This window comes from Anopheles cruzii, chromosome 2, assembly GCF_943734635.1.
Source record: "Anopheles cruzii chromosome 2, idAnoCruzAS_RS32_06, whole genome shotgun sequence".
Classification (NCBI taxonomy): Eukaryota; Metazoa; Arthropoda; class Insecta; order Diptera; family Culicidae; genus Anopheles; species Anopheles cruzii.
The window spans coordinates 45,732,653-45,747,787 of NC_069144.1; the positions used below are offsets into that span (position 1 = coordinate 45,732,653).

The 15,135-nt window shown below is 52.8% G+C and overlaps 1 protein-coding gene across 2 annotated transcripts; it reads left to right on the plus strand.

The window, feature by feature from the left end:
• Nucleotides 1-6,183: 6,183 nt before the first annotated feature.
• On the plus strand, nucleotides 6,184-12,066 carry LOC128277808 (gamma-1-syntrophin). 2 transcript variants are annotated; one of them, XM_053016336.1, is made up of 8 exons: nucleotides 6,184-6,255; nucleotides 6,326-6,481; nucleotides 7,001-7,159; nucleotides 9,996-10,122; nucleotides 10,474-10,614; nucleotides 10,681-11,249; nucleotides 11,333-11,536; nucleotides 11,825-12,066. In XM_053016336.1, exons 1-8 carry the CDS (start codon nucleotides 6,187-6,189, stop codon nucleotides 11,933-11,935), a joined length of 1,536 nt encoding a protein of 511 aa, XP_052872296.1. In that variant the 5' UTR covers nucleotides 6,184-6,186; the 3' UTR covers nucleotides 11,936-12,066. The 2 variants fall into 2 exon arrangements, with proteins under 2 accessions (XP_052872296.1, XP_052872295.1); XM_053016335.1 differs by lacking the exon at nucleotides 10,474-10,614 and having other exon boundaries at nucleotides 6,187-6,255.
• The last annotated feature ends 3,069 nt before the right edge of the window (nucleotides 12,067-15,135 follow it).

Genomic DNA, 15,135 nt, shown 5'->3' on the forward strand with positions numbered 1-15,135 from the left:
CTTTAATGCTAAATCCAGTGGCACTCGAGTGATGCTCTGAAGTGGCCACTCAATCACAGGGTCGCAGTGTGTGTGGCGGTGTAGATGACGAGGGGCTTTCGACTCGACTTCAATTGCGACTGCACAGCGCCGCCGTAAATGTTTGCTTTGCAACCGAAAAACACGGCCATTTTTGGAACCGGTTAGTGAGCGGCGCGGTTCACGGAATCACGGATTGCTTGGTTTTATCATGCTAATTGCAGTGCGCCGAGTTGAATGTTTGACATTCATTTGCATTTTCCCCGCGGTTCCGGATCGCCATAGCAACGGCTGCTTATTATGGCTTATCGATTGCCGGAGCTTTCGCGCAGCGAAGTTTAGGCCTCCTTCGATACACCTCCTTCTGGTGTGGTGACGACACAGCGGTCAATAAATCCTGCGACTAGCGTCCGTTATAAAACACTGACTAAACACTGATCCTCTATGAAATATTGGTTTGTGTTGAAAATGAACACATTTTAAGCAAACAAAAGGCTTGGACAGGCATTCCCACCGAAGATGTTCTCAAATCGAGTGTCCCGAATAAACACAACTGGAGCACGGGGCCGGTTGACCAAACATGTTCAACACAGGGTCCACAAAGGTGTCTTCCCAGCCAATCGCACCCATAAAAAGGAGCATAATTTTTTGGCCAACATGCATCAACATAAATCCCTTCTCGTTTCGGGTTTTTGGTGGGAACTAATCTGTCATCCATCTCACATGTTGCGTTCCGCGATGGCGAAATGAATAAGTAAAGCAGCAAAAAAGGCGCAATGGCGCATTAATTCTTAATTCAACATGATTGATCGATTTTTCGACTCAAAATAAACACACACACACACATGAATCGAGAGGTGTTCGGACGCGTTAGCGCTTCTAATCATATTAATCATGTACTTTCAGCATCAATCAAACGCTTCCCGAGAGTCTCGCACGAACTGGAATTATGTATGGAAAGCACTCGTGAGGAACGGTAGACGGTAAAAAAAACGGAACCCTCTTAAACGCGGCCGCCCCGGGCCCCGGGACACACATCCAGCCCCGGTTAGTCCGTCTGCCTTTACGCGTACGGTAGGTTATGTAAATATGATGCTGCTGCCGCCCCTACTTGAATGCTTTGAATTATGTTGCCCTTGTTTCGGCTCTCTTACTCGCTCCTTCGATGCCCGTTCCCGGACAATGTGTTCCCGTTTTTTTTCCTACTCTCTCTCGCTCTCTGGTGGTCCTTGCTTCTTTAAATTCGTAAAGTGTTCTCGTTCGCAGCTCGGCTCGTTGATGAATTAAAGACGTAAACGATTCGGTGGGTCGGCGGGCGAAAGATAACAAACACAGGCATAGCATTACAGTGGGTCCGAAGATGCCCTGCTGGTGGCTGAATTTTCTCACCCAACGCGCCCGCGCTCACTGTTGGCGCATTTCGGGCGATCTCGGTTCGAGATACGGAACCGACCTGCCCTATACTTTCCCTTCTTGCTCCTTCGCACGTTCGCATCTTCGTTGTATTATGCTACCGGCGTGAGGAGGAGGCGCATCGCATCATTATGCGAATGAGACCTCCCGAGACGGTTCGATCGCGCGCGATATTGATTCAACTGGTTGCACCCGCCATCCGGAATAACTCGGCGCAAACAGGCATACGAGCGGCGTTGTACGATCCGGCGAAGAATTCGTCGTGCTAGTCTCCTTGTTGAGGCCAAAAATTTAAATTCAATGACCACAAAAACGGAAGCGATGCCGGCGTCGAGCTAGGAATGCGTAATGCATCTTAAAAAGGCGCAGGCCACCGTCGGATTCGGGAGGGTATAAAACTTAAAAGTTTATCGCTTTTGCGGTGAATAATTTGAGTCCCCGAAAATGACTCTCCATGAGAGCTTGCGGGGTCCGTTCTTGAGGAGCCGATGTAAACAGCGTTCAAATGTTGGACTTTCAGGTTGCGTTACTCACTCACGCAGGCGGTACTGTTCGCCGGAATTAAATTGCCCTCGACACGGCCCAGACAAACCACCGACCGACCGGCCGGGGAGATCCGGTCGTGCCAGCTGTGTCCATCTGTGCGTTTGATACGTGCGTTCGGAAAGCCGTCTGTAACGGAAACCGTTTTAAAATTTATGGAATCAACACAGCAACAGTATTCGCTGGCCCAGCCTGGGACAGACGGACCCCGCTGCTACTCCAAATATGTGTGCTTCCCACGAAAAGGGGTCCCAAAGGGTCTCGCCCCGGTTGAATTAGTAATATACATTGCCGTTGCTGCTGCTGCTGCTGCTGCTGAATATTATTAGGATTTTTATCTTGACAAGCAAACCGCGCAGGGTCCAGCCGTGTTCCGGCCCCGGAAATGTGTTATGCTTTATGCCCCTCGGTTGCGCTCGGTTCTCGGGGAGTGTAAATATTACGCTGGTGCCTTCCACGCTCTGAAACAACAACAGGCCCCGGGATTCGCTCCGGACCAACGCCGGTACGACCGACGCCGCCGCCCCCCGGAGCATAGAGAAAGTGGCCTTTTTTTGTCGTTCGTTTGTTTCACTTTACTTTTTATGATGCCCTTTGTGCCGTGGCGTTGCTGGCTGACTGGCTGGTTGGCTCTCTGGTATCGGTGTTGAAACATTTGTTGCGATCTTTTTGTGCGATGATGTTGCGCTGCGGGTTCCTCGCATGTGGCCACCTCGCCTGCTGCAGCGGACCCGTCGTGTGCATCGTGTGCATCATCATCGACGGGCGTCGAGCCGAGGCGTCGAGGCGAAATGTCACCCGGATCGATACCGGGCGGGGATTGGCCATGGTGCTTGGGCAGAAAAAATCATGATGCTGTGAGCGGGCAAGCGAAAGATCAACAGCGCGATAGGGCGTGTGTGTGGGATGCGCGAGAGACGGTCCGCGCCATTAGAATTAGCCGTTCGGCGTGCCGTGGTGTCAACGATGCTGTGGCTTTGGGTTGGCTCAATTTTCCAAAGTGGGACCACACTTTGGGGACGCTAATATCCCAAAGTGCCCGCCTTACAATGGATCTCGCTCTCGGTGGATCTTTATTTGTTCACACATTACAAACAGCGAGTATCCTTTGGCCCCGACCCAGCCGGACGGAACGGAAGTGGCAGCTCGGTGAGTCCTCTGCCCGGAGGCGTGTGCCGGTTGATGACGCAGTCACGCGCCCGTGTTGCTGATGGTGTGCCGATGATAGTGACGGTGCCTGTGGCTGCCCTACGCCAACGTCGGATGACCCAGAAAGGGGGACCCGGAGCGACCGGTCTATCATGTCGTCGCGCGAGCTCTTCTCATAATCAGCCACCCAGCGGACCGGCGGGACTACGCTCGCCATCGGACCGTGACGTGCTGCCGTGCTGGTGTCGCCCGGCTTTTATGCACTCTGCACTCTGCACTCGGTGATGCCCCTGGCTATTTGATGCCATCGCGTCCCGGTAATAAGAAGGGAGCCCGGGGGCGCCACACATAATCGAATCGAAATTATTTTTCATGCTGCAGCAAATGTAATTTGCTGCCGCCTTACTTTCCATCGGTCCGCCTTTTTCATTCATTTTCTCACACAAATCTTTCGGATGGCAACTAACTAGGCAACCCGATGCACCCGGGCCGCCGCCGTGCCGTGCCTTTTTCGGGCCGAGATGGCGGTTGGTCGCTCGGTCTTGTGCCGGTTTGCGAAACTGCACCGCGGTTCCACTCGACCTACGCAGCACTCGAATCGAATCGAATTGACAGCGTGCCTCAGCCAACAGTTTGCCCTGGGGGGCGGTTTGAGACCCCGATCGGGAGTTGTGGGAGCCTTTCTGTGTTTTGATCCCACTCAGCGAGACATCATCGCTTGCTGATGCTTGCGAAACTCTTCGACGTGCGGCGGATTGTGCGCTGCGCCATCAGACACGTCGATGGCGCTCGGTTATGATTCGCCGGGCCGGGGCGGGGCGGGTTTGTACATTTTGCTGCCAATCTTGCCCGGCAGCTGACAAATTCATCGATGCAGACCCGGGGCCGGTCCGAGCGCGGGTCCTCGTTTGCGAAGTATCATTTAGCAAATGGATGAGCTTCTAATCGAGCTCGATCTTATTGGCCCGTCTCGAGCGGCCGAAAAAAAAGGCCACATTTGCCCTGAACGTGAAGCATCCTTTCTCGGAATCGGTTTGGTGGGTCGGTTTTATTTTTGAAGTCCTGTTGTGGGCTTCGCAGGAAAAAAAGCGCAAAAGGCGAGCGCCAATTGTGCCCCGGAATCTGCGCCCGAGAGCGCCCAGCAGGAGGGCCGACCGTTTCGATTGCCACTGCCTGGCCGCACCCAGTCGGTATAAATTTCAAAAAAAAAGGGTCCACCAGCCAACGGCTGCCATATATCATAAGCCACCGGGCCCCGAGATAACGAGACGAGATGGGAACGCGACTGGCCTCATCCGAGACGCTGCAACCTTGGAGTCTCCCTGGGACTTGGGAAGCGCACAGTGAGGAAGCGTTGAGAGCCCGAGAGCGTTGCTACAAAAAGATGGCTGTTTCAAATAAACGGAGTTTTATGAAGTTTTCATGGCTAAGACAACAACAACAGGGGTCCCCCCCTTCCGGTTCCCTTTTTTGCGGCCTATTTCTTGTCAGTAAATTAAATTGGATTCTGTTTCGCGATTGATGGTTCGGGCGCTACGTAGACGGGCTTAGGTTCCCAAACGAGCATCCATTCCATTCAAGGATGCATGGCTCAACGTGGCTTTTCGATGAGCTTTCGGGAGATCGAACGATCGCGAGTTAAACTCCCGACGGGCATTTGCGAGCCTGCCAATCCCGACGGGGACGATTAATCGTTTGTGGCCAAATTAATGTTTGTGTACGGCTGCCATCGTCAGCGATTGAATTTTAAATGTGTCCTTAATTATCTCAGCCCGGCCCCGGACCGGATTCGCTCTTCTCGGGGCGCCTGGGTGGGGGCGACAGGAACACGCGGTGATAATTGTTCGCCGGCAGCAGCAGCAGGAGAGTAGCAACAGCATAATAATGTTATGCACGAACAAGTCAATCGAACACGCTCGCGGGCGTTGGGGCCGGTGAGCATTTATGTAATTTTTAATTAATTTTCAATTACACTCGCTACAAACGAGCCCCCAGCCGGGCGCGCGCGCTCTCTTGTCGAAAAGCGTGTTTGATTATTAATCTGCCCGAGCCCTGAGTCCGGAGGAGCCCACGGAGGAGTGTGTGGCCAGTTTCGTTTCTCGTTATTCGTCGGGCTGGCGGGCGGGCGGTCAGGTCGTGCAAAATGCGGCTGCGGCCCCCACCAATAACATCTTAAGCTGCGAGGCGGCACTGGCCTCATCAACAGCAGCCAGCCAGCGAGGAGCCTGGCCCGCAGAGTGCGCCTCCCCTGGGTAGTCCTGGGTGCCCGCCGAAGACGGGGGCCCACACGGCAGCAGCCCGCACCAGCTAATAATGATTATCAAGATGAATTTCTTGCCATTAAATCTACGAGCTAGTTTTGTGCGCGAGCCCACGAGCCTTTCGAGGTCAGTTCGATCAGCCAGCCAGCCAGCCAGCGGGCCAACCAGCATCATCCGCAAGAGAAATTTGCGCTCCGCGCTCTATCCATCAACACACTTTAGTGTAATTATTCCATTCATTTTCCATCGCGCCATGGCGGGTTAATGGGCACAGGGACTTGGCTTCCTCTCTGGCACAGAGTATTAGTTAGTCAGTCAGTCTGGGGCGCTCCCTTTTTCGGAGCGCAGAAATTAGCTGCAGAAACGCTGGGCAGTAATCTATATTTAATCATTGCACGCGCACACACGGAAACGGGCCGGAAGCCGTGGGCCGTGGAACTGTGTCTGTTTTGAACTCCCAGCCGCCCAGCCAGGCCAGCCCAGGCCTGGTTTGGCTGATTGGCTCCCGAAAAGTCGGCCTGCAAACTCTCGGTGCACCACCAGCGATGGCGGGGCCGGCTGATGAAAAATTCACCAACTTTAATCAGTTTTCTGGGCGGTGCCCTGAACCTAACGGTAGAGAGAGGAGGGCTCGCCCGCACAGTCCCTGTGTGTGTGTGTGTGTGTAAAAGTTTGCCCATAAAATTTTAATTACAAACCATCGTCGATCCATAACGCGCCCTCCCCTAGGTCGGGGTGCGCGCGTGCTGCCCTCAGGCTGCGTGTCTAATTCCTTCCGCTCCGTCTTTTGCCACAGCAAAATATGAAGATCAACGCCACCAGCAGCAAGATGGCCACACCGATAGAAGAGAAAGTTGATCAGAATTTGAAGGTAAGTGCGGGCGCCGACCAACCGACCGTCTCCTCCTCCGATGGTTCTGCTAATTCCATCTCTCTCTCAGACCCGCACCGGGATGGTGATGATAAGCGATGGCAAAAGCAAACCGGAACTGGCCAGGCTGCATCTGTCGATGGAGATGATCACGATCCAGAAGCAGGACACGACGACACCCGCCCCGACACCGACCAATGCCACCCATCCGCCCATCGAATCGAAGGTACGTGGCCAACTCCGGATCCATCAAGAGTTTAACAAAATTGTTTAACTGAAATTACTCAAAGCCATCACCGGGAGATTTCGGGAGCGGAATTTGGCAATCGAATTTGCACGCTCGATTCGGCTTGCAAAACTTTCGCGTGATAAGACATGGCAGCGACTTCCAGAGGTCAGCTCTTCTTGCAATCTCGCTACTGCCCCCGGGGGCTATCGGAGCACGCGAAGCACGCGAAGCCTGCGATGGCCACGATCTCGGCGCTCGGTTTATCGGTGTCGGTGGCCCTCTAACTCCCCAGCGAAAGGCCACCACCTTGCTTCGTTCGGTTTTCGGGGCGGCGGCTAATTATCGCCCGGCCAATGTCGATTGTCACGGTGGCGCCCGCAAGATAATTCTAATTGCCTAATGACTCTGGCCTTTCTTGTGTGCTTTCTGTGCACGATTATGTAGAAAACGGGATTCTTTCTGGGTTCAGTTGTTTGACACTCTGCTCTGCTCTCTCTCTCTGCGTGCTCCACACAGGAACGGATGGTACAAATCACGCGCCAGAAGGTGGGCGGCCTCGGTCTGAGCATAAAAGGAGGCGCCGAGCACAAGCTGCCGATCCTGATATCGCGGATCTACAAGGACCAGGCGGCCGACGCAACAGGTCAGCTCTTCGTCGGCGATGCCATCATCAAGGTGAGTCTTTTGCTGTTAGTTAGTTCGGCCGGTGTCGGTCCTGAATTTTTACCACACTGTGAATGCCCGGAAAAACGTCTTGTTGAGGTCGACCCGCCCGAGGGACATAAACTTCGATCAAACCGCCCCATAACCGGTGCTACTCACGCGTAAAGTTTAAGGTTTCCCTCTTCTGCGTATTAAATGTATTGTGTCCTGAGCAAAAAAAAAACGCACAATCAGAAGCATTTATCATTCGTTTTCGGGACCAAGGACCAGCCATCAAAATGGAGAAAAAAGTACGGTTTCCACAAATGTTTGTAATTATATTCGCGGAAAATAAATATGGCTGCTGAAGGGTCCTTGCTGGCGAACCCGGCCGGCGAATTAAAAAAACACAATTCCGAGTTCTCCCAAGACCTCTCCCAAGGCCAGCCTCGCGAGCGTCAGCCTCGTTCATTGTTTCGGAACCCTCGGGCCTCGTGAGGCTTACAAAAACAAGAGCCGTTTCCGTTCTCCGGCTCCCGAATAGGTTTTGGGTCCGTGCCCGGTGAGTGAGAGCCGCGTTTACCGTAATGAAACTGCCTCTCGAGAGGCCCCTTCTTTCCGGAAGGCAAAATTGTGGTTAATCCCTCAATCCTGTACGCGGATGGGTCCGGATGTCCGGGCCTCCGCACGATTTCATCGGTTTATTTTTCCCTTGTTCCGACCAAACCAGGTGAGGATCTGCTCCCACACAGACCGAGGTTCCATTTCATTTTTCGATTTCCATCTGCGCTGCGTTGGACCTGTGGCCGGTGGCGGCCCTTTCATAGCGCCTGTCCGTGACAGACAGACCCGGGGCCGGGAGTAGCGCCAGCTACGAATTAATTAAAAGGACATTTTAAAAACCGAACCCGTAAAAACAGGCATGACAAATTAAACCCGTGTGACAGTTTCTGTGTCCGACCCCGACGACGAGCACCAGGCGTAGGATGATCAGCATGAAACGGAAGTACCGGAGCACTCCGGTACTTCCGGCAGAAAGTTGTCCGCCGAGTGTTTCGGTTACCGAGAGAGAGAGAGTTATCCGGTTAATGGATATCAAAATAGGGGAAGCTTGTAAAACTCTTATCCTTCCGGGGGACCCCACGGATGGGTGGATTCACATAGAATAATAGATGCCCCCCGTCTGCTGGTGTTCCCTTTTTTAATGGGTTACCCATAGCGCGAGCGACCCCACACGATACGGTGTCCCTGGGCGGAAATTACTTCCACTTTTAATTACACACCGGCCATTTCAATCATCGTCACCGTAACACGTTACAAACGCCTCGCTGAGGGGAGCGGTTGATCGGTGAATAAAAGGGGATCCGATTTTATTGACTTTAGTCCACACTCGGCCACGGGCTTTTCTTCGGGCACACACACAAAGGACCAAGGCAGCCAAGGACCATCGACTGTGGCACACTGGTGACTGTTTTTCATGTGTCAATCAATTTGGCTTTCGGTTCCTTCGGCCCTCTGCACACCGAAAACCACGGTGCAAACCTTGACACACACCACATGTCCTTGCTGCTGCTGCTGCTGCTGCCGGGATGAACCGCACCGGAACCGGTGACAAATGGTGGCACTGTCAGCTGCCCACTGTGTGTGTGTGTCGTGTGTCGTGTGGTTTGTCCGGTGACGGCGCAACAGCACTTTAATTAAGTTAACGTACGACGACTGTGTCGATGATAGGCCCCGATCGGGGGATGAATCCGCAGGATATAAATTGACATCACGGCTCACTTCGAACGCAGCATGCTGCCGCTAATTAGGCGTCCGGCCGTCGCCGAGGCCACATAATAAAGACCCGCCTTCGGCTTTTGCGTTGCCCGGCCGTTCGAGTCCTCAAAAAAGTGCTTGTTATCAAACTTTCTTCCGAAACACAAAATGCGAGGCCGATGCGGCGCAGGTTGGCACAGGATTTTGTTTTTTTCGTCGAGGTTTTTTGTCAACTTTCATCGTACGCCGAACACCGAACGGGAACCCTGGTGTGTCCCCGGAAGGTGTGCAAAGTTCAAGCAATGTTAATTAGATTTCTGTTCACCTTCTATCGTCCGTGTCCGCTTCAAGGACGAACTCGTAGAAGGCGGTCAGACGGACGGTCTGAGCTTTTTCTAGGGGGACGCGTTAGCTTTCAGGCTTTTTCTTTTTTGGTTCGTTGCAACGGCGGTTGCTATGGCGATGGGCAGAAGTGTCAGTCAAAGTTAAACCGCGCGCGAGCACGAGCAATTACGTTAAAAATGGTGGCCATAAAAGTGAAGGAATGAATTAAAAGTAGAGGTGTGCTCAGCAAATGCTTCATTTTTTATTCAAATTGCACCTGCACCCTATATTTGCATTGCAAGTAATTAATTGTGCTGCGGCAGTGGGGTGGCCAAACGGCTTTAAGGGGTGAACTTCCCGTACACCGAGGATCGAAAGTTTGTGGTCAGCTAGTAAAAAATTAAGGAAAGCAGGGTGCTCCCGAGCTCAATGAATCCTTTTCAAGCATGTTGCAGTGACCAAAATCTAACATGGTGTCCACTGTGCTGGTTGACAGGTTCCAAAGCTATAAATTTTACGAAACTCTACCACATTGTGTTAACAATGTCAAAAACTCTTCCAAAGTTCGATTGCCCTAATGGAAAAAGGGGTAACTTTCCCAGCAGAGTGTAAAACAGGGGAGAGAACTCAATTTGAGGTCACCGCCAACACCACCACCACCAAACTCGTGCCTTTGTTGGCATCGGTGCAACGCGGCGATTGCACCGCACAGATCCTCCGACTCGGAGCTCGCTGGTCCATTCCATTCCAGTTCCATTACTGTTCTCCCCCGCAAATGTCTTTCCAGGTGAACGGCGAATACATCACGGCCTGTCCGCACGACGACGCCGTCAACATCCTGCGGAACGCCGGCGACATCGTCGTCCTGACGGTGAAACACTACCGGGCGGCGACACCGTTCCTGCAGAAACAATGTAAGTGCCGTGTGTAAAGAGCGGTAGTGAAAGCGAAAAAACGAAGCGCCCGGTCATTCCCGGTGGCCAACACGCTGAGCAGTAGAAAACGAGCCACTTGAGCCTTGGTGTGTCCTGGTTTCGCGAACCCGAGTGTGGATGGAACTGGCTGCTGCTGTTGTGCGGCGCGGCGCTTTTTTAATGACACTCCAGAATCGTTGGTGCTGCACAATTTTCGCTCCCCCACAATCCCCGGTCGGTTGGGCTTGGGCGGAACTAAAGATGAAAGGGAGATTCGGCGCGCATTGTTTTTATTTCGGAATTGTTTTCGTCCCGTTTTAATTTTTTATCACCCCCCGCCCGCGTTCGCAGTGAGCCGAGAGACGCCGGAATCGGACAATGATGCCACGTGTGCGGAGCTGAAGGCGGACGAGAACTGGCGGTCGGTCAACGGCAGCCGGCCGGTGTCGATCAGCTCCGAGCCGGAAAACCGATGGATCGACCTGGTGTCGGGTGAGTGTGGATCGGGCGCCGGAAGTGGATCACCATAAATCAACCAACCCTTGGTTCCATTTTTAGTTCCGCTGATGATGGCGTACGTTACGCGGTACATTTACGGCACGGACAAGCTGCGACCGAACGCGTTCGAGGTGCGCGGCCTGAACGGGACGACGACGGGCATCATCCACTGCGACGACCTGGCCATCCTTAGCCAGTGGCTCAAGTACATCACGGACAACGTGGTCGGGTTGACCAGCCTGCAGATGAAGCTGTTCAACCGGAACTTCCCGGTCGGCGAGCGGATCGAGTACATGGGCTGGGTGAACGAGGGCGTCATCAACAACCACATCTCGTGGCAGAGCTACAAGCCACGCTTCCTGGTGCTGAAGGGCACCGAGGTGATGCTGTTCGACTCGCCGCCCCTCAACGTGTCCGGGCTGACGAAGGCGAACGTTGCGTACAAGGTCTACCAGACGATGTTCCGCGTGGTGAAAGAATCGGAGACGGTCGACTCCCGGCAGCACTGCTTCCTGCTGCAGAGCTCCGGCCACGAGCCGCGCTACCTGAGCGTCGAGACGCGCCAGGAGCTGCTGCGCATCGAGAACAGCTGGAACGCGGCGATAGTAACGAGTGTCATCAAGCTGGGCGTAAGTAACCCTCAGCATCCATTCTGCCCCCTTCGAAACGGAAGCTGACCTTAACTCTTTTCGCTCTCGCTCCGTTTCGACAGCGGAAAACGTTCGCCGTTTCACACCACGGCAAAACCGGAGGCCTTACGCTCGACTGGCAGGCGGGTTTCTCGCTGACCGAGGGCGCCGACGCGGCCGTCATCTGGCAGTACAAGTTCTCGCAGCTTCGCGGCTCCAGCGACGACGGCAAATCGAAGCTCAAGCTCCACTTCCAGGACCACGAGACGCGCACGATCGAAACGAAGGTGAGACCCGGGCCCCCCCCGCGTTGAGTTCCGTTCCCGTTTTTCCGTTGCTCGCCCCCCGGCCCACGATTAGATTGGTTTTCCTTTTTTTTTTTGAATTGCGCTTCGTTTGTAATTCCGTGTCCGGAGACCGAGTTCCGTGCTAATTTTTGTCTTCTTTTTTCTCTTGATTCTCTCTTCCCATTTTTTCGCTCTCGATCCGCCCCACGCCTCCTACTCCCGCCCCTGCTTGCACACACACATGATCACACCCTTTGACCCGACCCGGCCCGACCTGGCGGCCACCAGGAACTCGAGTGTCATGTGCTGCAAAGTTTACTGTTCTGCATGCATGCCTTTCTGACGGCCAAAGTCGCTTCCGTTGATCCCACCTTTCTGAGCTCGATCCAGCAAGCCTAAGGGGTGGGAGACCCGTAAAAGGTAAGGTACCAGACGGCCCGGCCCCGGCCCACCCGGCCGCCATTAATCGACTGAACGACCCGGATCGGACCGATCGGGACGACCCGAGCGTGTGCGTGTGTGAGCTTAGGACCAGGATGCGGCACCAGGAGTCAGTGCATCAGAGAGCTTACGGAGAGAAACAGAGTCCGAGGGAGACCCGAAGTGGCCACCGCCAGAAACCGTGCGCGGGTCTTCACGATATAGCGAGGTTTCATTCATTGTGATTGTTGCACAGTTTGTTCCGTACTAGGAAGAGAGAGATGGAGAGAGACCAGGGAGTCTTACGTTTATTTCTTAACGGAGCAGAGTATCGGCAGGTTGCGGACAGTTTCGGAAGACCCGCCGCGCATCGTAACCGGCCTGTTTTGCAACCTCTCCAATCGATCGACCGCAGCTGACCGTGTGTTGGATTTAAGCTTGTTCTATGATTAGTGTTTCCATGATTTTCACCGTAAGTTGGCGAGGATCTCCGACAGAGAAAGAGCGAGACAGAGAGAGAGCGACAGAGTGCGAAGCAGAATGGAAATCTGCGTGCAAAGTACGTTATTAATGCCGCGCCACTGATTGATGGCAGTAATTTGAGGCGCGGCGAGGCCCACCCGGGAAAACCGGCCACAGGGACCGGGTCGCGTGAATGTTTTACACCTTTCGTTCTACGGTTTGTTAGATTCAGCATGAAATCGGTGGCGGTGGACAATCCGACCCGGGCGCTGTGTGATTGTGGAACGGAGACCGGTTGTGATCCAATTATTCACCGATTTTCCTCTCCGAGCCGGACACGAAAGCGGACACACGTACTCTTTAAATTAAAGCTGACACGCCCCGGGCGGATTATGCGAGCTCGAATTTTATCTGGCCACACACGCCGCCACACGGATCGGAGCAATTAGTGATGTATTAGGAAGGAAGAATTAGGAAAATGGACTCAAAATAGACAAATCGCGAGCGAGCAGATGTAGCTTATGAAGCCCACCAAAACTACCGTGCAAACAAGGGAACTGTGAGGACAAACACACGATGAGAGGCGCCGAAAAGGCTTGGACCCATTGAGCGGAGCTGTATTACGGAAAACCAAACTTTAAACCGATTGTTAGCTAGCGCCACGCGGCTCCACTACCCCACAGCAGCAGATTACGAGGGAGAAAGAGAGAGAGAGAGAGAGAAAAACTATTTAATGGCACCCAACTAACCCACTTAAAGCCCTACGAAGCTCCCTTATCAACACCTCCCTTACAGTATCAAACGTATTACTCCGACTATAGGCAGACCGACCGGCGGCCGGTCCAAATCAAACGCAAAAATGTAAGGCGCAAATAGTATTGTAACCGAACACACACACACTCTCCGATTCCGGCACGCACGCACACGTCGCAGAAACTACTAGGCAAACAATTAGCACAATTAGAAGAAATGGTTTAGAACAAACCACCCGGCCAAGTCAGCTCTAAATGCGTAAAATGGGCACAACAAACACGAGACGGACGAGCATTATTAGGGAGAGGCCGACTGTGTGGTGGACCGCGCCACACAATCACACGACCGCACGTGAGTCGCTTCGTCGCATGCATTTTCACGATCAGTTCCCCGTTGTTTTCACGGAACACGGAAGCTTTTCTCTTTCTCTTCTCTATTGTTTTACCATTTTTCTACTACCTTTCTGCTACCACTTTTCGCTCTTTTCCCTATCGGTTTTTGGCACCTTTCTTCTTCTATCGGTTTTCTATCTTCGCCCTCTTTTTCGTGTCCTCCTGTTTCGTGTGTCCTGTTTCGGTTTAGATTTAGTGAAACGGATCCCGGATTATGACGATGGCGACAGTGACGACGACGACGACGGATCGCTCAAAATTAAAACCCCATTTTTCGATTGCACTCGGGCACACCGGAAACCGCGAAGAGGCCAAAGAAAAATGCGAACGCAATTACTTTTATGTGTCTTATTGGCGCGTTCGCTTGCATATCACAGATTGCGCATTGCGTGCCCCTGAAAAAAAAGGTGGCAGGTCCTTTAAGCTTTATCCGTTGTTGGAGCGCATGGAGAGTTAGGAAAATTTGTCCACCCTTTTGTCCGTTGTTGCGAGTGGCTAGTTTTGGTGCTTGTTACGAATTGTTCCTCACAAAACGAAGCAAACGTTCCGTTGTTACACTCTATCGTTAAAAGACCCCACCCCACGGGTCGGTTGTTTGGTTTCGGACCCAGCTCTCTCCCCAGCGTGTCCAGAGTTCCGACGAATACTTCCCGGGCCCAGCCCGCCGCGAGTGAAATAGGAAAGTTCGCATTGAAAAAGCGGGGTGCGTTTAGGGAAGGTAGTGAATTGAATCAAAATGCGCGCTCTGTGTGGAAAAACTGGAATCGAAAGGTTGGAGTTTTAAGGCACAGCATAGATTAGGCTAAATGTAGCAGATATATTATTGTGATTATTATTAATTCAATTAGATATACAAACACACGCACACACACACACATATACAGACCACTATTACTTGCCCTTCCTACGCGATCTCTATATATTTATCGAAAAGTAGTGTCGTCTCTACTTAAAAACACATATAATATATTTACACACACGCAAGCGATCGCTCTGAGTGGCATCTGAGGCATTGCTTCTTGCCCGTCGTTGACCTCCTCGTTTTCGGAACTTTTCACGATCGTAGGAAAATTCACACGACACACACGCACACCGTTCATCCCCGATCAGCCGATCTTTCTCGCATCTCTCGCACGTTCTTCGAATGCACTGCCGGCCATTTTAAGCAGCAGGAAACCAGGATATACCAAAAAATGACCTTTCGCGTGAGGGGAGTGAAAAACGACGGAATGGAAAGCGCGGTCCGTGGGAGCTCTCGAGCGGAGGAAAGCACAAAATCAAATCAAAACACTAGCATTAACGGGTAAGCAGGGCAGTGTGTGTCCGCGTGTGTGTGCGTACAGCTAGGTTTATTGTACATTTGTTTCCGATTTCTACGCTTTGTTCACGTTTCCGCGTGTGGTGCCCGTGGCTCGATCGGCCGGCCGGCCGCACGGCAGGAGTTTAGGAAAATTAGGCAAAAACTATTCAAACACTCAACCCAACCCAGGAGGGCCAGAAAGGGTGTCGTTTGTGGCCCGAGAATTTACTCACCTGTTCTTCCTTCCTTTGTCGCTTTACGTAATCCCGGCG